At 34.9% G+C, this 21,329-nt stretch overlaps 2 protein-coding genes and 1 long non-coding RNA gene across 4 annotated transcripts in view; 2 read left to right on the top strand and 1 right to left on the bottom strand.

Annotated features, from left to right (window-relative positions):
- Window positions 1-12,659, bottom strand: part of LOC135837181 (uncharacterized) — a 94,943-nt gene extending 82,284 nt beyond the window's left edge. The window contains exon 1 of the long non-coding RNA XR_010557152.1: window positions 12,642-12,659. This is a non-coding gene — a long non-coding RNA (uncharacterized LOC135837181). The remainder of the gene's footprint in view (window positions 1-12,641) is intronic.
- Window positions 203-10,319, top strand: LOC135837174 (sodium-dependent phosphate transport protein 3-like). 2 transcript variants are annotated; one of them, XM_065352364.1, is made up of 10 exons: window positions 203-451; window positions 534-711; window positions 4,427-4,657; window positions 4,734-4,908; window positions 4,999-5,129; window positions 5,249-5,369; window positions 5,463-5,590; window positions 5,668-5,810; window positions 6,313-6,433; window positions 9,433-10,319. In XM_065352364.1, exons 1-10 carry the CDS (start codon window positions 393-395, stop codon window positions 9,601-9,603), a joined length of 1,458 nt encoding a protein of 485 aa, XP_065208436.1. In that variant the 5' UTR covers window positions 203-392; the 3' UTR covers window positions 9,604-10,319. The 2 variants fall into 2 exon arrangements, with proteins under 2 accessions (XP_065208436.1, XP_065208437.1); XM_065352365.1 differs by lacking the exon at window positions 4,427-4,657.
- LOC135837170 (vesicular glutamate transporter 3-like) lies at window positions 10,730-21,111 on the top strand. The gene is made up of 10 exons (XM_065352358.1): window positions 10,730-10,895; window positions 10,974-11,154; window positions 12,850-13,080; window positions 13,162-13,336; window positions 13,421-13,551; window positions 13,674-13,794; window positions 13,869-13,996; window positions 14,077-14,219; window positions 20,262-20,382; window positions 20,780-21,111. The coding sequence occupies exons 1-10, from the start codon at window positions 10,837-10,839 to the stop codon at window positions 20,957-20,959; spliced, it is 1,470 nt and encodes a 489-aa protein (XP_065208430.1). The 5' UTR covers window positions 10,730-10,836; the 3' UTR covers window positions 20,960-21,111.
- The last annotated feature ends 218 nt before the right edge of the window (window positions 21,112-21,329 follow it).

Consider the following 21,329-nt stretch of genomic DNA (forward strand, 5'->3'; position numbering starts at 1 on the left):
ATTTCACTTTCTTCAAAAAAGCAAACATGTGGGATTATTTCATCCTTGGCATTCACATTCCAAGAAAATATATCATACCAACAGACATTATTATCTATAGTTATCTAAGACCTAATCACCTGCATAGGTAAGGGAAAACCAAAACGCAGTTAACCTACCCAGTATATTTTGTATGTACATACATTAAACATATGATAAATGTGATATCGAAAGCCCTAACCAAATAATTAGCGAATAGGTACAGAGCAGTTTCAAGATAACTCTTACTTTAAAATTGCAACGGTGAATTTTTTTTCCGTAATATGGTAATGAAAATTGTTACGTAATCAATCACGTTGCCTCGTTAATGAAAATCAGTTACATTGAAATTCACAGTTGATAATTTCCTGAAAATGAATTCACAAGGGTTCAAACAAAGTGCAGAATTTGAAGCTCAAGAAAAAAAACTACTGTAATGGTTTCGTTTTAATCGCAAATAAGACAGGTAAACTCCGTTCTGATCGTTTTTATCATTTTTTTTTTTTGGCTTACAGAAGTGCAAATGGACAAATAAGGTCACCGCCGTCATTACTGTTCTCGAGACGATTTCTTGTTGCTACGATAATATTCATAGTCAACGTACTTTGTTCTTTTGTGCGACACAATATTAGCATAGCAGTTGTGGCAATTACGAGTACTACAGTTGGACAAATTAATTCCACAGAACCTCGGGTAAAGTAAAAGATAGGAGGATAGATTCGTAATCAAATATAAGCATGCAAATTACATCAAAATAAAAGCTATAGGTACCGGGTGCCCTCGAACATGTGTCCCATATATTTTGCCTGGTAATCTAGCAACCCACCTACACCTAAGCGTGCGTTGGATTGCCGACCCTAAATACTCAACGGGCAATGTTATGGAATTAAATTTGATAATGTCATGAACTTATGATGTAGAATTTCAAAAAGAGCATAGAAAAAGGTCATTTGAAGGTGCTACGAATGAAATATTAGGTGCCTACCTTTTTCTAAAATTGTTAAGCAAAATGTATTCGTTGTCAGAAATTTAAAAAAATACGTGTTTCTTTTTCATCGAAATCACTAAAAAAAAGCCTTGTTCTCCTTTTGGTTGAAACTTTTAGAAAGTCTTGCTATTTTGTTCGCAAAAACGTGGCTTCTTCTGTCAAAATTGCAAAAAAATTACTTGGCTGCAAAATTTGTAAAAAAAAAAAGACTCGTCAAATTTTTCAAAAAAATACACCTTTTTTGGTCAAAACTCCTCAAAAAGACTTATTTTTTGCCATTTCAAAAAAATCCAAATTTTTTTTACCAAAGTTGAATTGTCAAGAAAAATTTGTTTTGTTTTGAAAAATATCAAAATGGCTGTTTTTTTTCATTGTTTGCAAAAACATGTTGGCTTTTTGACAAAATTGCAGGAAAACTTTTTTTGCGTCAAAGTTTTCAGCAAGTGTTGCTTTCTTGATCGCAAAAAAACCTGCTTTTGGCAAAATTGCAAAAATCGTATTTCTTGATGAAATGGTCAAAATAGCCAAGAAGTCTCGTTTTTTTTTCTCCAAAATCCCAAAAAGACCGTTTTTTTGGTAAAATCTTGTTTTTCGGGAAACAATTTTTTTAAATCAAAATTTCCAGTCTTGATTTTTTTGATGGCGAAAAAACTTTTTTTTGGTCAAGACTGAAAAAATGAATAAAAACGTGAAAGAAACCTCTTTTTTTACACAGGTTTTTTGATAAAAGTTCCTCGAATGTCCCATTGTTTTTGGCCAAAAATGAAAAAAAAATCTTTCACATTAAATCAAAATAGCAAAAAAAGTTGTGTTTTTTGCCAAAATTAAAAAAGACGTGATTTTTTTGGTCAAAATGTTCAGAATGCAAATGTTGCTTTTTTGGTTGAAAAAAACTAGGTATTGCAAAAAAAAAAGAATTTGGTATCTTGACATAGGGCAGATTGGCCCCACTGCCGAAGGTAGTGTTTATTTTACTGACCCCTTATATTGAAAATATTGGGAACGTGTGTAAATTATTAAGAAGTAGAAAAATCTTGCATTCTTCTGTACTTTACTTACATGACGTCAGGTCGTTGTCCGAACCCCCTTTTATAAAGAGTTCGCGACAAGGATGATAGAATGACAGATTTATGATGTCTCTAGTTAGCGACGTATGTGGCGGCATTCCACCCCCTGTGACAGGTCAATTAATGAATGATGTCGCGGCTCGCGTCGTGATGACATTTATGATCGAAGATAGGGTTTAAAATAATTATTTATGAGCTCTGTACTTGTACATAGCAATTCTCACGCATTGCGCATATACCACCACCCTTTAGGGGTTGGGATCTCGCTGCTATGTACTCTTTATATTAATGATTTCTTGAGAAAAATCCTCAGTTGCATTTCTTCAGCGGTATCTGAAGGTTGTATTGTAAATCTGTATTTATCATACACTTGGTTTCGGCAAATTCGCGATTGTTGGTTCCTTGTGACCTGTTAATGTAATGGATCGTGGATGCTCCCCCTAGGGAAGCCACGATCCAGCGATGGTTGTTTGTACCCTCTTCTAGCGAGATAATCTAATTCGTTTTATTATATTGATCGATCCCATGATCGATAAATAGTATACCTTTTTCTGCGGCATATTCGGATTATGCAAAGTGCTATGTGCAGTCTCGTTTAGTTAAGTTCCATCAATGCCTTTAGTATTGGGGAGGCCACTGATAGAGATGGAAAAAAGCGTATAGTGTTCTGTAAGTAGTAATATGTGTATACTATTTAATTATAAGTTTTTTGTGTCATTGTATGTCTGACTAAAATGTCTAGTGCAATGATCTTAATTAGATGAATACCTCGTAATATTGTCAGGTGCCTAATAGCAAATACTATCAACTGACAATACTGGCAACTCCATCGAAAAATGGTGTTTTAGCCTCCTAGCGGCCTAGGTTGAAACTAAATCATTACCACAACTACCCCAAGCATCTGATTTGCTTATTCAAATTTCGCGGACGCGCGAGATTCAAACCAGTTATAAACCAACCAATCAGAGCATTTTTGATAAGAGTTAGTTTTTACCCCGGCCGTTCAGATCGCGCTATTACTGCGACAAAAACGCCCAATGTATTTTAAATGGAGTTGCCAGTATTGTCAGTTGATAGTATTTGCTAATAGGTATATATTTTGCACGTTCTATTCCACCTGCGAGTGGCATGGATGAAGTTGTAATGCTCGTAAGATTACAGATCTCTTGGCAGGCTTTCTCACTATAGGTAGAGTTAAGTCATTTACGTCTCTAAATATCATTCAGTCAAATGCTATGTGAAAACATAATTGCACACGATGTATGTTTATGACGATTTGTGAATAGTGTAAATACATAGTATAAGTAAAACAGCGTTTTTATTTATGACTATGAACATTGAATGTGTATGGTTTAATAGATAGGTTACAGCCTTCTGAGCTAGCTGGCAATAGGCAATTATTCCCCACGTAAGGAATAATTCCAATCCTCACTGAGTACGAAATCAAACATTTCCCTCCCTCCCTTAAGTAATCTATCCGATTCTGACTATATCAATCTACTGAGAAAACCAAATCTGCAAAGTCGCATTTTTTGTGAAAACCATAAAAAATATTCTGCAGTTATGGTAAAAATTTTCGTCAAAATTTAATTAAAAGGCCGGGTTTTATTCCAAAATTGCAAAAAAAATGTTTCATTAAAATTGTTAAGGAAAATCAGCTCATTGTCAATATCATCAAAAAGACCCGCTATTTTTTTTTTTCGTCGCGAAAAACCTGTTTTTTTGGTTATAATCGCGAGAAAAAAAATCACTAGGCCTACTATTTGCCAAAAATGCAAAAAATTTTACTTTCATGGGTCAAAACTGTAAAAAAATCAACTTGTCAACAAAAATGGCCTAAAAAAACCATTCTTTTGCCAAAATTGCCTAAAAGTCTGGTTTTCTGACCTGAAACACAAACATTTTTTTTCTCGTCACAGACTGGGGGATTGTCCTAGAATTATGGAATGTTACTCCATTGAAATGCTTCAAACATAACATTTTAAGCTCATATTTGGCCTTTGCCCAAAATTGAAGACGCTAGAGGCAATTGAAAATGTTGATCGATCATATTTTCTTCGATTTTAAAGATGAGGTAAAATTGAAAAGAGCACATTTTAAATGCTCCTTTCAGAAATTCTGTGACATGACGCATCTTCCAATTAATCACATGGTTCTCAAACAATTATGCAACCTTAAAGAATCAGCAAAAAATATCTCATATCTCTGCCCCTTCAGCTTTTACGGTCTACCACCCAACTTGGACAAATGCAGTTTTGGTTGCTGTGCAATCAGGCAAAATATTCAGTACATGCCCCACAACACGCAATATATGTAGATATCATTATGAAATAACGTTTGGATTCCTTCCTAGGCTCCAAAATATGACTGGGATTCCACAGACGTTGGATTAATTCTGAGCGCATTATATTACGGAGGATTATTGTCTTTTATGGGAGGATACATAGTGACTAAGCTAGGAGCTGCGTTTAGCTTCGCCTCATTCCTCATGTTGACTGGACTTTTTACAATACTACAACCCCTTACCTTGTACTATGGATTCAATACATTTTTATTTTGTCGCTTTCTTATTGGAATGATCGATGTAAGAGAGCTTAAATAATATTCTGATCAAAATACCACAATGGACGCAATGAAACCAAGTGGAAATATTGTTTCAGGCTTTCTCCATAGTAAGTTCAATGGAATTGATTTCCAAATGGACGCCACAGAATGAAAAATCCAAGTTGGTATCCTTCACTACTAGCGGACTAAACATAGGTATATCAATTACACATGGTTTTTGCGCGTTTCTGGCTAATGGATGGGGATGGCCAATGATATTTTACGTGACAGGTAGGTTGGTAGATGGTCTTTTAAACCATGTAACTTACTTCAGGTTTTGCATCTTCATCTACGTATTTAATGATGAATCTTGCACGTCAGGTGCTCTTGTTGTAGTTGCTTCGTTATTTTGTTTCATTTTGGTTAAAAATCAACCCTGCGAAGATAAACGGATCTCTAAGAACGAACTCGAATATATTCAACAACAGACAACGACAATTCCAAGAAAATCAGTAAGATCGAGGGTTTTTCCACGTGAAAAAAACTTCGTGTTTTTTTTTAGCTAGCAAAATATGTTTTTCTTCAACGACTATGTTTCTAAAATAAATTTTTATGGAACTCACATTCGCAGATCTCACATCCTTACAAAAAGATATTCTCATCGCCAGCAATTTGGGCTTTCCTAATAACCAGGTTCACTATGACGTGGGTGGCTGCTATTTTGGTAACTTGTCTTCCTTTGTACGTTAAAGGTAAGCATTGTTTTAAAAAGAGATCGTGTTATGACACCATTGACGATGAGTAAATAACATCAAGAAAGTCCTGTTCCCTTTTCTCATTTTCAGACATAACTCAAGGCGATATCGGTAATGTTGGCATGTTTTCTTCAATACCTAACATTGCGGGTATTTTTGTGTTTCCCATATGTGGGATATTAATGGATCATGGGAAGAAGAAAATCTCAGAAACCCTGGTAAACCTAATTGACTTTATTAAGGAATAACGCTGCAAATGCACGATTGTCTCATTTCTGTTATGTACCTACTGCAGATTCACAAGACACTTATAGCCGGTGCGTTATTTTTCTGCAGCACTTTATTTGCGATTTCGGTGATCACATCTGATTTCATGGTATCGATAATTTCATTCGTGATAGCCCAGATGTTGATGTCAATAGTTTCTCTGGTTACAGGGTACGTACGTGTGATATAGTTATGTATACTTACTTAATACTCAGATTGCAAAATGGATCTGGAAAATGTCCAGATTTGATGAAACAGGTCTGATCACTTTTTTTTTTCGGTAGGTAATGATTGATGTTATTAGTTCTGATAGGCGCACATCCAATCAGATATGCTCGGTTATAATTATTTTCCACTGGGCATATATGTAAAATCATATCTGCTCAAAGAAAAATGGTCTAGGTAGCTGGTAGGTAATCTAATGAGGTTTGATTAGACCTGTTTCATCAGATCTGATATTATGTATGTATTTGGATATTTCCTAGATCCGATAATCATCTTCTTATCCATAAAGTTCAGGGTTTTTTGAGGTGTAGGGAAGGGGGGAGTTGTCAAAAAATCCATCCACAATTGTGTGATTCAGGTTACAATATCACAGCTGGCGAATGATTCGACACCTCGAATAGAACACTCATTCCCAACTAGATTAATTTTATTCATTTATTATTTCCAGTATAATGGCTATTATTATAGCGCCAAATAGCACTAGCGTTATAGCTGCATCAAGTCTTTTCATGTTATCGTTTGGTTGTATTTCGGGACGCAGTGCAACCGGATTCATGATTAGAAACCACGTAAGTATGTATAATATTTTTGAAAAAAATCTACATGTTATTTACCTTGAAGTAGATACCTTCATAATATTACCTATTATATTATTATAATTTATGTAGAGTGGATCGTAAAAAAAAAGTCAGCAGGTTTTGATCAAATTCAGCAAATATACCTTATTTTGAGTTGAGAGCTATTATCCAGAAAAGTTTTTGGCTCCGGAGGTTCGCGTGGAGGGGAAATACATTCTGAAAGAGGGGGCATTTTCAAAAAAATCGTAGTCTTTTTGCTCCTGGATGGCGCTGCTTTTGAAAGTATGTGGTTTCAGGTTCTAGTTTCCAAAATGATCATTCCAGAACTTCAATTCGACTACGTTTTTGAGTCATGTTCTTCGATTTCGCTCAATTTTTTTCACAATGTCTACCTCGACTCACCCAATAAGTAAGAACCCCGCAATGAGTTTAGTCCCAGTCTGCCCAGGAGGTGGGTGAGGGGCTTCAATTATTTTCACAGTGTCTCGAGACACTCAACTTCAGCAACGCATGCCTCCAAAGCTATGATACTTTGATCAAAACTGATTTCATTGCTCGAGAGGACATTGCATTTTGAACATTTAAAAATTTTGAAATTTTCAAAAGTTGAAAGTTCAAATTTCAAAATGGCGCTGTAAGTGGAAGCTTCGATTTAAAATTCGGAAAAAATGTCCATAGTTGCACTTTCTGATGTTTTTTCGAAATATATAATTGTTGAGATGGGATCTTTCGATTGGGAGGGGGGAGTCCTCTTCCCACAAATTTGGGAAAAACTTTCAAAAAAAATCTGAGGCATGTAATATATCATATTGCATATGTTTGGTGACGCTGAACACGAATGTCGAATATGTCCCCAGATTTTTGATTGTACCTCGTCTACGGCCCCCCATCTCCCGAAAGGGGGTGTAAAAGTCAAAAAAATGGGTTCATTCGTGTGACACACGAAATATGTAGCATATTTTCGATATCGCTGAACACGAATATAGACTTAGTTTCTCAAATTGACCTCACCCATTGGCTCCTAGAACCTCTCCAAATAGGTAAAACCCCAAAAAATAGGCCATGATTTTCATATTTATGAGGTCCAATCAAAAATCTGACATCATATTCGTGTCCAGCGTCACCAAAAACATACAATTCGATATATCACGTGCCCCAGATTTTTTTTTGAAAGTTTTGCCAAAATTTGGGGTGGAGGTGCTCCCTCTCGATCAAAAGATCTCATCTCAAAAATCGGATATTTCAAAAAAACATCAAAAAAGGTACATTTGTAGAAATTTTTTCAGAATTTTAAATAGTATCTCCCACTTACATAGCCATTTTTAAGTTTGAACTTTCATTTTGGAAGTTCAACTTTCAACTTTTGAAAATTTCAAGCGCTGCTAAAGTTGAATACCTCGAGACAATGTGAAAATATGAAGCCCCTCACCCACCCCCTGAGCTGCTTGCTGGGATTAAACTGATTGCGGCGTTCTTGCTTATTGGGTGGAGGGGGGGGGGGGGGTAGACATTGTAAAACAAAAATTAGAAAGATCGGAGGACATGACTCCAAAACGTAGGTCGAATTGAGAATTGAGATGGAATGACCCATTTGCAAATTTTCAATCGCTTAATAGATCCTCAAAAGTGGACTTCAATTTTGACGGCAATAGCATAGATCGGTGCAGAATCTCATATACTTTCATTTGGGACTGGGTCATCTTTCCGAAAACAAGTTGGATAGCGCCAGACAGGGGTGCGGTGAACCCCCTACGTCTACGACGAGCGCCCCCCCTAGTACACTTGGACGGCCTCCCTTATCTACAGAACCCTCCTCCCCCCTCCCAACCCAACAGAAAAGGAAAGGGCAAAACCAAATTTTTAGGCATGAAAAATCGAAATTGGAGGAACTTTTTTGAAATTTTTTGTGATACATGATGATTTTATGAAAACAATGGTGAATTTATTGCTCGAGCGAAGCGAGAGCGAAAATTTTTCGAAAAAATGAGTCCCAAAAACGAAAAAACGTCAATGTTTTTCATGTTTCATTTTAAATTTTCGCTGTTGCGGGTGGGGGGGGGCGTGATAGCCTCCTTCTTCACCCCTTGGCTACGCCATTGAAAATATCATCAAAAGCTGATCGGGATCTACCATGCTCGATAATTGCATGGCTCTCTTTGTATGGTGATTTTGTGTTTGAAAAGTGATGAGGATTTCTAACCAACAAATGATAAAACAGCTGGCAATTTAAATCTAAGGCTTATTCGCGCGTATCTTGTCAGAAAAAAATTAGATGAATACTTCTGCATACCTACGTGTTTAATTTTTTGTCAATGTTTTTACTTTTGGTTTTGACTTGTATGAAAAGTAATGACATTCGAGATTGAAAAAAACGTAAAAATATTGAGTGATTGAAGGGGGCTCATTCTGATTAGGGGGGCCTTACACTTTTGGCACAAACATCAAATAAATTGAATAATTTTAAGGAAAAGTTCCAAGTTAAGAAGTTGAAGTTTTTTAAAGCAGCAAAGTGATTTAAAAAATGGGTAAATGTGGGGTGGAAGAGAGCTATATTGATTGGGGGGGCTCAATTTGATTAGGGGGGGGGCTAACATTTTTGCCTCAAGTATTAATATATCCTCTGATTTTGAGTTGAAAGTTCTGAGAACTACATTTTTTAGCAAAACAATATACCTAATTTTTAAAAAAAATCGCCCCCCCCCCTAAATCGTCAACGACGAATCGCTCGTCAAGAATACCCCATCACCGCACCCCTGATGCCAGAAGCAAAAAAAACACAATTTTTTTGAAAATTCCCCGTCTTTGAGACGCCATGTCACTCTTACAGTAGTATGTACGTACGTATACCTTGCGGACTAAAATTTCATCTGGGCAACCTTCAACTCAAAATAAAGGTCTCTGTCGAGAGTTTAGGTAACCTTCGCTGGCTTTTTTTTAGAGGAGGAGAAAGGTAGATCCACTCTAAAATGTCTTATTTGTTCAATTTGTAGAGTTTGGAGGAGTGGAATAATATTTTCATTTTGACGAGTGGCATTCTGATGTTGAATGCTGTGATATTCGTGCTGTATGGCTCCAGTGCACCTCACACATGGCCGGAATCAAAATCATCATTACCCATAGAGAAACAAGACGAGCTTAAAAATCAGCCTACGAAAAAATAAGATAAAACCGGAGGGTGAGGCATGTAATTTACGAGTATAAAACTCGGCTAAGTACCTACGAAAATGTGTACACACGTCAGCTGGCTGACATGCATTTTCCCAAAGCTAAATTAATGAGCAACACCTTCACTTTCATTTAATTATTAAAGATTAATCTTCCAATCTCGACAGCTATTTTAAATTTATCAGTTGTTGAATGCGGTGTTGTTACATCTATGTCAAAGTTGTAGAGAATTAAATTTCCAACAACGTAGTTATACCTAATTACCTACATAGACAAGGAAGAATCAAAACGCAGTTATGGTTCCATAATGTGTCTCCCAAATAAACGGTGTTAATAATTAACGTTTTACAATCTATTATTCAAATTAGCGTGTGTTCTCTTTGAGTAATATCTAGCACATATATTACTCGACTGTGTGGTGAAGGATGTGAATATCAATGAGCGTTAGAGTTTCAAGGATCCAGAATTTCATGAATCGCAATAATAACTTGAATATGCGCTATATATAGCATAAGGAGAAAAAAATATGCATTTAAGTACATAAAAATCCTAGCCCTAATCATGACCAAATTTTGAACTCAAATTCTCGAAAAAAATTTTGTCATGATAAGTATTTGAATTTATTGTGTAATTTCAACTCATTTTAGTATGTCACGTAAGTAGCATTTTTTCAAAAAAAAAACAAAAAAAAAAAAAAGTAAAAAATCAAAAATTATAACCAAATTTTGGAGGAAATTTTCAAAAATTCTTGAAAAATATTTAAATTCATTGTTAAATTTCAACTCATTTTGATTGGTTTAAACGCCAAAAAAACCGAAACTTTTTCGTTAATAATTATTCTTTACGTTATAGCATGAAGATTTTTTCATAACGTTATTATTTCGTTATATGAAGTTTGTTCTGTAGAAAATTTCGTTTTCGTTATAGTTTCGTTACCTTCAAATCACAGCTTAGCGCTGCTTCCCCCTCGCTGCTCCCACCCACTAACGTATCGTCGGGCAGCAACGCGCTCTTCACTCCGCTCGAGCTCCACCATACCCGCGAACTAATAAGTAACTATAGACTAATTTCAAGATAACTCTTATCTAAAATTACAAGGGGAATTTTTTTTTCGCAATGTGATAATGAAAATTGTTACGTAAACAAGCACGTTACCTCGTTAATGAGAATCGGTCACTTACATTGAAATTTAAACACCACCTGACTTCAGTTGATAATTTTTTTTCAAAATGAACTCGCAAGTATTCGAACAAAGTGCAGAATTTGAAGCTCAACAAATAAAACTACTGTAATGGTTTCCCGTTTATTCGCAAATAAGACAGGTAAACTCTGTTCTGATCTTTTTTTTTTTTTTTTTTGCTAACAGAAGTACTAATGGACAAATAAGACCACCACCGGCACCGCCTCCATTATTGTTCTCGAGACGATTTCTTGTAGCTACGATAATATGCATAGTCAACGTACTCGGTTCTTTTGTGCGGAACAATATCATCATAGCAGTTGTAGCAATTACTTCAGTTGGACAAATTAATTCTACGGAACCTCAGGTAAACGAAAAAAAAATAGTCAAAATTGCAAAAAATGTTTCTTGTTTGTAAAATTTGCAAAGAACAATTTATTATATTGTAATTTTCCAAAAAACGATTCCTTTTTTTGGAGTCAAACTCCCAAAAAATTCTGTTTTTTTTTTACCAAAGTACATGATATAAAAGTTGCCAAGAAAAACTTTGTTCCAAAAAATAAGTAGATATCAACATGACTGCTTTTTTTCATCAATCACCAAGAAAGTCTTGGCTTTTAAACAAAATTGCAAGACATTTTTTTCCATCAATATTGCTTTTTTGATGACAAAAAATTTACTTTTATGTCAAAATTATTTTCTTGGTCAAAATTGCGAAAATCCTATTTCTGGGTAAAACGGACAAAATCTGCCAAAAAATCAAGTTTTTTTTTTAAATCCAAAGCCAAGAAGTCTAGTTTCCCCTCCCCCTTCCTCAAATCTCAAAAAGACTGATTTCTTGGTAAAATTTCCCAGACAAAAATAAGTCCAGTTTTTTGCCAAAATTTTCAATAAATCTTGCTTTTTTTGGTCGCAAAGAACCAGTTTCTTTTCTTTTTTTTCAAGGAAGAAATTTCATCAATTGAAAAAATTGGCGTGAGCAGAGAAAATAATCTAATTTTGTAAAAACTAGTAAAAAAGACCCACTTCATTGCAAAAATTCCTAAAGGACCAGTTCTTTTGGGTGAAAGCTTCCCTGCTGTCTTATTGGTTCATATTTCTAAATTTGAAAAAAAACACCATCAAAATTGTCAAGAAAAAAGATCTTAAAAATCTAAAAATGACTGGTTCTTTTACATCAAAATTGCAAAAAAAAGTCGCGTTCCTTGCCAAAATCGAAAAAAACATTTTTTTTGGTTGAAATTTTTTAAAAAGCAAGTGTTGATTTTTTGATCGCAAAAAACTGTTTTCTACTAAAATTGCAAAAAAAATTGGTAATAAAAAAATCTTACTTTTTTTTTGTTTTGCTAAAATTGCAAAAAATCTTACTTTTTTTGGCAAAACAGCAAACAAATTCCAATTTTTTGTAAAAACTGTAAAAAAATTTCCAGTTATTGTAAAAATTGCCAAAAAATTGTTTCTCGTCAAAATTCAAAGTCTCCTGTTCTTGCTAAAATCTCAAAAAAGACTGTTTTTTTTTGGGGGGGGGGGGGGGGGTAAAACTTTCCAAAAATATTGTCTTTTGTCAACCTCTTTTCATCAAAATTGCTAAGAAAAATCTGTTTGTTGTCAGTATGATCAACACGACTCGCTATTTTTTTAAACCGAGATTTCCAACAGTCTTATTTTCTGTCAGAAACGCAAAAAAAAACTTTTTTGGTCAAAATTTTCAAAAAATCTTACGTTTTTTGTCCCAAAATCCACCTTTTTTCGGTCAAAACTGTCACAAATATCCACCTGCTGACAAAATCACTAAAAAAAAAAAAAACTTTCTTTCGCCAAAATTGCCAGAAAGTTTGGTTTTCTGGCCAGAACCCCCCCCCCCCCCCCCCCAAAAAAAATCATTACAGAGCTTGAAATGCTCTAAGTAGGTAGGTCTAGGTACATTTAAAAAATTAAGCTCATATTTTGCCTTTGTTCGAAATTGAAGACGCTAAACCAATACAGTTTTGACTCGGTACATGTCTCACAACACTCAATATATGATATATCATCATGAGATAATGTTTGGATTCCTTCCTAGGCTCCAGAATACAACTGGGATCCCACAGATATTGGATTAATTCTGAGTATATCGTTTTACGGAGGATTATTGTCTTTTACGGGAGGATACATAGTGACCAAACTAGGAGCTGCGTTTAGCTTCGCCTTACTACTCATGTTGACTGGGCTTTTCACAATACTTCAACCACTCAGCTTACACTATGGATTGAATTCATTTTTATTTTGCCGCTTTCTTTTTGGAATATTCGATGTAAGAGCTCAATATTCTGATTAGAATCACAATTGACGCAATCGTAAGCATACTGGAAATCAAGTTGAAATATTGTTTCAGGCTTTCTCCATAGTAAGTTCATCGGAATTGATTTCCAAATGGACGCCAGAGAATGAAAAATCCAAGCTGATATCCTACAGTACGAGCGGACTAAACATAGGTATAGCAATCACACACAGTTTTTGCGCGTTTCTGGCTAATGGATGGGGATGGCCAATGATATTTTATGTGACAGGTTGGTAGTTTTTTAGTCTAAGTTTGAATGAACATGCAAATATTTGTAACTCATACCCATTCAATGATAAATCTTGTATGCCAGGTGCTCTTCTCGTAGTCGCGTCGTTATTTTGTTACATTTTGATTGAAAACCAACCTTGCGAAGATAAAAGAATCTCTAAGAACGAACTCGAGTATATTCAACAACAGACAAAGACAATTTCAAAACAAGCAGTAAGATCGGGGGCTTTTTCAGACAAAAAAGCTCATTTTTAGCGAATGCTGTTACTCTTCAACACCTCGACTACACTTATACCTATTTTTAAAATAAATTTTTATGGTACTCATACCTTTAGGTCGCACATCCTTACAAACAAATATTCTCATCGCCAGCGATTTGGGCTTTCCTGATAACCAGATTCACTTATATGTGGATGTTCACTATTTTAGTAACTGGTTTTCCTTTGTACGTAAAAGGTATACCTATATTAAGCATTATATTTAAAAGACTGTTAAGCTTTATTAAGAAAATCCTCCTATTTCACTTTCAGACATAACTCGAGAAGACATCAGTAATGTTGGAATGCTTTCTTCAATACCTAACATTGCGAGCATTTTTATGTTTCCTATATGCGGGGTATTACTGGATCATGGGAAGAAAAAAATTTCAGAAACCGTGGTAAACCTAATAATAGACTAATGCACGATTGTTACACTCGATAGATAGAGATACATAATATTATTTTCTCTTATGCACAGATTCACAAGGTACTTATTGTCGGCGCGTTCTTTCTCTGCAGCACTTCATTCGCGACTTCAGTGATCACATCTAATTTCATCGTATCGCTAATTTCTTTCGTAATAGCTCAGATGTTGTCATCCATAGTTTCTTCGGTTTCAAGGTACATACATAACTTGTGATGTTTACTTATTACGTAGATTCCGAATTGGCTGAAGAGTGTCCAGATTTGATCCAATCAGATTTGATCGAACAGGTCTGATCCGGCACACATCAATCAGATATGAATGAGTGTCTCCAAGGTAGCCCAAAAGGGTGCTCGAGTATTATTTTTATTATGCACATGCTAGGGCACTTATTAAATTTTTCTACGAGTACTTTGGTCAGAGATGAAAGTGAGAGATGAGATCGAAATTGAATTCCAATAATAATACTGGGCCATTCGACGGCAATTCGACCAAGAAAGCGGTGAGATGGGGGGGGGGGGGTTCGACAATTTTTTTGAATTTATTCCAGTGGAAAGGTCTTCCGAAGTGATGACCAATGGCGTAAATCGCAGACCTTTATAGCACTTTTTTTAAAGGCTGCGAGGGGTTTTGAAAGTTTTGAGTGAACTTGAAATCTCATCCATTTCAGCAGTGGATTACTCGATAAAAGCGATACCAACCAAAAAGGAACTTTTTCCAATAGTTAGCGATTTTGAAAGGATTTTTTGTTATAATCATAAAAATCAGTGTTGCCACTTTTTTTCGTTCAAAAAAATTAGCTTGAAATGTTTCAAAACATAGTTTTCATATGATAGAGTGAAATCTACCATAACTATGATAGAGAGGTATTATTATAATTTTTGCCTAAGGTGGTTAAGATGATTTTCATTCCCTAGAGAGTGAGATTTACCTACCCGTTAGATGATTGAGTCGGAGAGCTTTTAGAATAAAACCAGATCACCCTATACACATCAAATTACTATTTGTGGTCTAAACGCAAATAAATAGATACCTCCAGACATGTCAATATTATTTATTCGTCGTAAAAAGTACAAATAAGAGGAATCCATATAAAATACTTGCAGATATTGTATAGTTAAGTAGGCGACAGCCAGGGTTGTTGCGGATCACGGAAATTTGATCCGAATCACGGATCACGAATCATTGAGAAATTTGTGATCCGGATCACGGATCAAAGATCTTTCGGAAAATTGTGATCCGGATCACGAATCACGAATCACTCTAGAAAAAAGTGATCCGGATCAAATTTCACGGATCGTTTTTCGGATCATTTCAAGGAAATTGTACTAGGTACTAAATTGGTTTTTTTAAATTGAAGATTGAACAAAAACGTGAAAAAACGAAATAGTCTCCGTTTTATTTTCAAAAAATTTGCAATAACACATTATACAGGGGTGGGAAAAAGTCAGCCTCAGCTTGAAAATTTGCAGAAATTGAAAAATGAAATTTTTACATTTCAAAAATTTTTAGTTTTTTGTCAATAAACCAAAAACTAAGCATCCTAGAGAAAAACTAATGAGATCAGGTCGATTGGAAATTTAATTCTCTACAATTTTGGTCATGTGTAATTTTTTCGTAGGACGCTTCCTTTCGCCTCCAGATTGACTTATGAAACACAGTGTGCAAATTTTTCAAAAAATAATTTTCAAAAAGTTTTACTTTACTTGCGGTTTTTTGTCAAAAAATCAAAAACTAGGCATCCTAGCGAAAAACCAATGACATTACGTCGATTTTACCTACATCAATATCCAACAAATTGAGTTCAACTCCATTAATTTTTAATAAAATCGAATTTTCAAAGCTAAAACATGCAGCAATGCAGCATTACTGGTGAAAAAAAAGGATCCGTGAAAAAATGATCTGCGGAAAATTTTGAATCGGATCATAGATCACGAATCCTTGTGGAATAATGATCCGGATCACGGATCACGATTCCTACTGCAGAAAATGATCCGGATCACGGATACAGATCACTCAAATGTGATCCGGATCATGATCCGGATCACGTAATGATCCGGATCACAACAACCCTGGCGACAGCTCTTACTAGACGACTCGCGTCAGTGAATCAAGCTCTAATTAAAATGATATTTAAATGTTTATATTGATTTCATACCTATTGTTTGCATGGACTTATTTCGTCTACATGTCACGAATCGATATTCATCAATTAACTACGATGAAATTGCAGCTAAGTAGCTTTGAATCTCTCGATTCAAGGTATGTGCCATTTCATCACTTACCCACACTGTTCTCATTTTCTGCCTCTCCTGTGCTCTACCAATACTAAGAGCAGCGACAGACTTAGGTTATGTTGTTCAATATAAATCGATGGCCAGCAGGATCGGAGTATAACATGATTGCATCGAAATTGGACTCAATCATCTAACGGGTAGGTAAATCTCACTCTCTAGGGAATGAAAATCATCTTAACCACCTTAGGCAAAAATTATAATAATACCTCTCTATCATAGTTATGGTAGATTTCACTCTATCATATGAAAACTATGTTTTGAAACATTTCAAGCTAATTTTTTTGAACGAAAAAAAGTGGCAACACTGATTTTTATGATTATAACAAAAAATCCTTTCAAAATCGCTAACTATTGGAAAAAGTTCCTTTTTGGTTGGTATCGCTTTTATCGAGTAATCCACTGCTGAAATGGATGAGATTTCAAGTTCACTCAGAACTTTGAAAACCTCTAGCAACCTTTAAAAAAAGTGCTAAAGGTCTGCTCGCGTCATTGGTCATCACTTCAAAAGGTCTTTCCACTGGAATAAATTCAACATCCAAACTAACATTTTGGGTGAGTTTCGACCAAATCGGAGAAAGTGCCGATTTCACTATCTTACCCGGAAAGGCTCTTTGTCAAAACAATTATTTTATCACAAATTATCCACAGAATTGTGGGCAAAAACTAGTAATGAGAGGAAGAGGTTAGAACTCTTCTGCCTATTTATTTGAGAAAATACACGTCTTGGTGACACTAGTACTGATGACCTCAAGATATCCGTGTTAAGTGAAGTTAAGATCTCGCAGCGAGCACCACGATGGTAGCTAGCTCACTGCTTTTAGAGAGGGTTGATAGTTCCCACGTTCTCGTACTTCCAGTACACATATCACCCACATCTACGATGTATATAAATCATGTACATCTTTAAAGAGGGATTACATTAAGAATCGCTAAGACGATTAAGGCATATATCACTCTCTCATATATCATTCCGACTCTCAAAAATTCTGGAAAAAATGTATTATGGACAACTTTTCATGCTCAACAACATATTATTAAAAAATTGAGATGGCATTATTTCGTAAAAGGCGATTTAAAAAAGTTGAAAGTTAGTGACAAAATGTAATTTTTCGATTCAAAACATGAAAAAAAGTTTTGATTGATGAAGTTGACCCATTTGACCCCTATTTTTACCTATCCGTTGAAAAAACTGAAAAAACCCTTTCATTCAATAAAATGAACTCATCACAAAAAAACCAAAATTCGAAAAAATTCAATTTTCAATTCCAAACATTAAAAAAAGTTCAAATTTATTCAATTTTTCTTATTTTGACTTCTTTCTGACGTATTTGATGAAAAAGTTAATAAAGATTACACTCATATCAAAAAAATTAAAATTCGTTCATTTTTCTGAATTTTGATTTTTTTGAGATGAGTTAATTTTCGTCGAATGAAGTGTTTTTTCAAATTTTTTCAACGGATGTGTAAAAATTGCGGTCAAATGGGTCAACATTCACCTGTCAAAACTTTTTTTCATGTTTTAAATCAAAAAATTGCATTTTTTCGCAAACTTTCAATTTTTTAAAATCGCCTTTATGAAATAATGCCATCTCAATTTTTTAATATGTTCGTTCAGCATGAAAAGTTGTCCATAATATTTTTTTTTCAGAATTTTCGAGAGTTGGAACGATATGAAAATTACGTTTTGAAACTTTGGAGCTAATTTTTCGTACGAAAAAAGTGGCAACACTGATTTTTACGATATCACCAAAAAGTTTTTTAAAACTTTTAACTAGGTATTGAAAAAAATGTAATTTTGGTAGGTATCGCGTTTATCGAGTAATCCACTGCGGAAATGGATGATATTTCAAGTTTACTGAAAATTCTGACACCCTCTAGCAGCCTTTAAAAAGGGCCAAGGGCTCTGATTTGCGCCATTGGTCATCCCTTCGGAAGGTCTTTCCACAGGAAAAATTTCAAAAAAATCGCCGACTCCCCTTACCTTTTCTTGGTTGAATTGACCTGGAATGACCCATTTAGAGGCACTTGCTAATCAGATGTGCCAGGGTGTCTGCTGGATTTGAAAAATCAAATTCCTTGCTATTTCCTTGTTTTCCATTGCCATTCTCCTTGCTTCAAATTTGAGTTTAAAAAGAACCCCCCCCCCCTTGTGTACAGGTACTCGTTTTGAAGGAAATTTCTTGACGTTTTTGGGGTCTAATAAACGGTAGAGCGAAATGTGCGACTCTGATATCCACCTATCCACCACCACACTCCCTCCCGCAATTATTTTTTAATTGTCATATTAGCAGAAAATATGTATTGAAAGGGAAAAAATGAACAGACATTTTTCTTGGTATAGGTACTGAAATCAAAAATTCGTACCTTTTTTCGTCGTTTTTTTGTGATTTATTCAGCTTTTGAACTTTGAAAATTGAATCTAAGATGAGAAGAGAAGGGCGAAGATTTTAACAATTTAGAGCAGTAAAATCTGTTGAGAGGAAGCTTCAACGCTAAAATTTCGTGTTTTTTGATGTTTTTGAAAGAAATTTCCCACCTCTCTTCGCTATTTTGTTCTGCATAATACATACCTACAATTTTGCGTTTTTTGAGAACCCCGAAATTTTATAACTTCCGATTTCAAAGCGAAGTGAGGGCAAACGCTTTTGAAAATTGCGATAATAATTCAAAAAGTAAGTATTAAAACGATTATTTTCTATTTGAACGTTTTTTTCAATTTTCACTTTTCGCTTTTGACATGATTGTTTAATTAAAGACTATTTGCCACACAAAATAATTTTGGAAAAATGAAACAATTTAGCCCGAGCGAAGCGAGGGCGAAAGCTTTCGAAAATTTACTATTCAAAAAGTAGAAATCAACTATTTTTAATGAGAAAAATTACAAGAAAAAAAGATGGAAAATGCATTATGAAATTGAAAATTTGAGAGGAACTTGTTTGAAAATTCCTTGCTATTACACAGAAATTGTCAAAATCCTACTTGCTACCTACCTCGAGTGAAATCCTTGCTATTTCCTTGTTTTCCTTGCTAGTAGACACCCTGTCTCCCGACTAGGTACAATATTATTTTCCATTGGAAACATAAAATCATAGCTGCTTCGAGAAAAATAGTCCAATACAATGCTACATATGTACATATGAAGAGTCCAGGGAAAGAACCAGGTAAGTCACTTTTTCAAACTTCTGAGTTACGGCGTTTTGAAGTATCAGAAGGCTCCAATTTTGTAGCGAATTTGAATTTCATCAAGGTAATGACTGGAAATACATCACACAACATCCCACAAACACAACTTGAGGCATTGTAGGAAAAAAATGAAGAGATGAGCCAGTCACGACTTGAAAAGTCACTATTTTCGTGAAAAAATCAAGCAAAAAATCGAAAAATCAGTGTTTCGCAACAACTTGAATTCGATGAAAATCGATTATTATGATGGCATAATGAAAAATTTTTGTATTCTAAATAGTTGACGATGTTGAAATTTTCTTCCTGTCGCCTCACATTGGGTCTCGGCTCATTTTTCTCTTCTCCTATTTTTTTTAAAGGCCATTTTAACCACGAAAAATCGATTTTTTTCAAAATGTAAATGGACTACATTTTTCTACTCCTCAGTGTGAATTTAATTCAACCCGTCCCTAAACCCATTTTTGAAAAAAAGTGACTTACCTGGTTCTTACCGTGGACTCTTCATATAATGAGGTCTGATCAGACCTGCTTGATCAGATCTGATTATATTATTTGGATATTTTCTAGATCCAATGATGATTTTCTTATATATCTATAAAGTTTTGGTCTTTTTGAGGTTATAGGGGGAAGGGGGTGCGGGAAAACAATTCACGCACACATGTGTGATTCAGATTACAATATCACCAAGCGAATTATTCGACACCTCGAATTTAGCACTGATTTTTAACTAGATTAATTTTATGAACTGATTGTTTCCAGTGTAATGATTGTTATAATAGCACCAAACAGCACTAGTGTTATAGCTGCACTAAGTACTTTCATGATATCATTTGGTTGTATTTTGGGACGCAGTGCAACCGGATTCATGATCAAAGAGCATGTATGTATATTGTATATTTATTTTAAAAAGCCCCACATGCATACCTACATATTCAATTCATAGATACATATGTAATTTACCTTAAAAGTTAAAGTAAATGGCTAAGTATGTCTCATGGGGTGGATCGCGAAAAAAAAGTCGACTGAATTCAGCAGAGACCTTCACTGAAGAAAAAATGCAGACTATCGAAACGGGGTACCTAACCTGTTCTGGAAAACAAAAATGTCCCCTCTTTGTGATCTCATATCTTTGCCCTCCAGAGGCATCTTCAGGGTTGAAAATTTTTCTGGGTAACTTAAAACTCTAAATGTATGAAGGTCTTCACTAAATTTGGTCAAAATGCGCTGACTTTTTTTATGGACGATCCACCTTAATGTCTCGTATGTTCAATTCGCAGAGTTTAGAAGAATGGAATAATCTGTTCATTTTGACGAGTGGCATTTCAATGTTGAATGCTGTATTGTTCGTGCTGTTTGGCTCCAGTGCACCTCACACGTGGCCAGAATCACAATCATCATCACCCATAGAGAAACAAGACGAGCTTAAAAATCAGCCAATGAAAAAAATGAGCAGATAAAATCTGAGACGTGTAATTTACGAGCATTAAACTCGGTTATTTATTTGTATGAAAATGCAAACGTGAGCTGGCTGACAAGCATTTTCCCACAGCTTAACAAATAAATGAGCAACTACATACTTTCATTTAATAATAAAAGATTATTCTGGCAATCTCGACTATTATTTAAAACTCGGGTTTTTATCATTACTACAACCGAATTCCACTAACCTACTCCTCTGCGAACACATTCTTGCTCATTGTAAAAAAAAAAAGCATCAATTTGATGAGAAAATTTGATTCATCAGAGCGATTTTCTGATTTTCTTCTCAAAATGGTATTCAAATTTTTCAAACATAATTATAGCTCTCACCAGAGAGGGAGAGGGCTT

This window comes from Planococcus citri, chromosome 2, assembly GCF_950023065.1.
Source record: "Planococcus citri chromosome 2, ihPlaCitr1.1, whole genome shotgun sequence".
Taxonomy (NCBI): Eukaryota; Metazoa; Arthropoda; class Insecta; order Hemiptera; family Pseudococcidae; genus Planococcus; species Planococcus citri.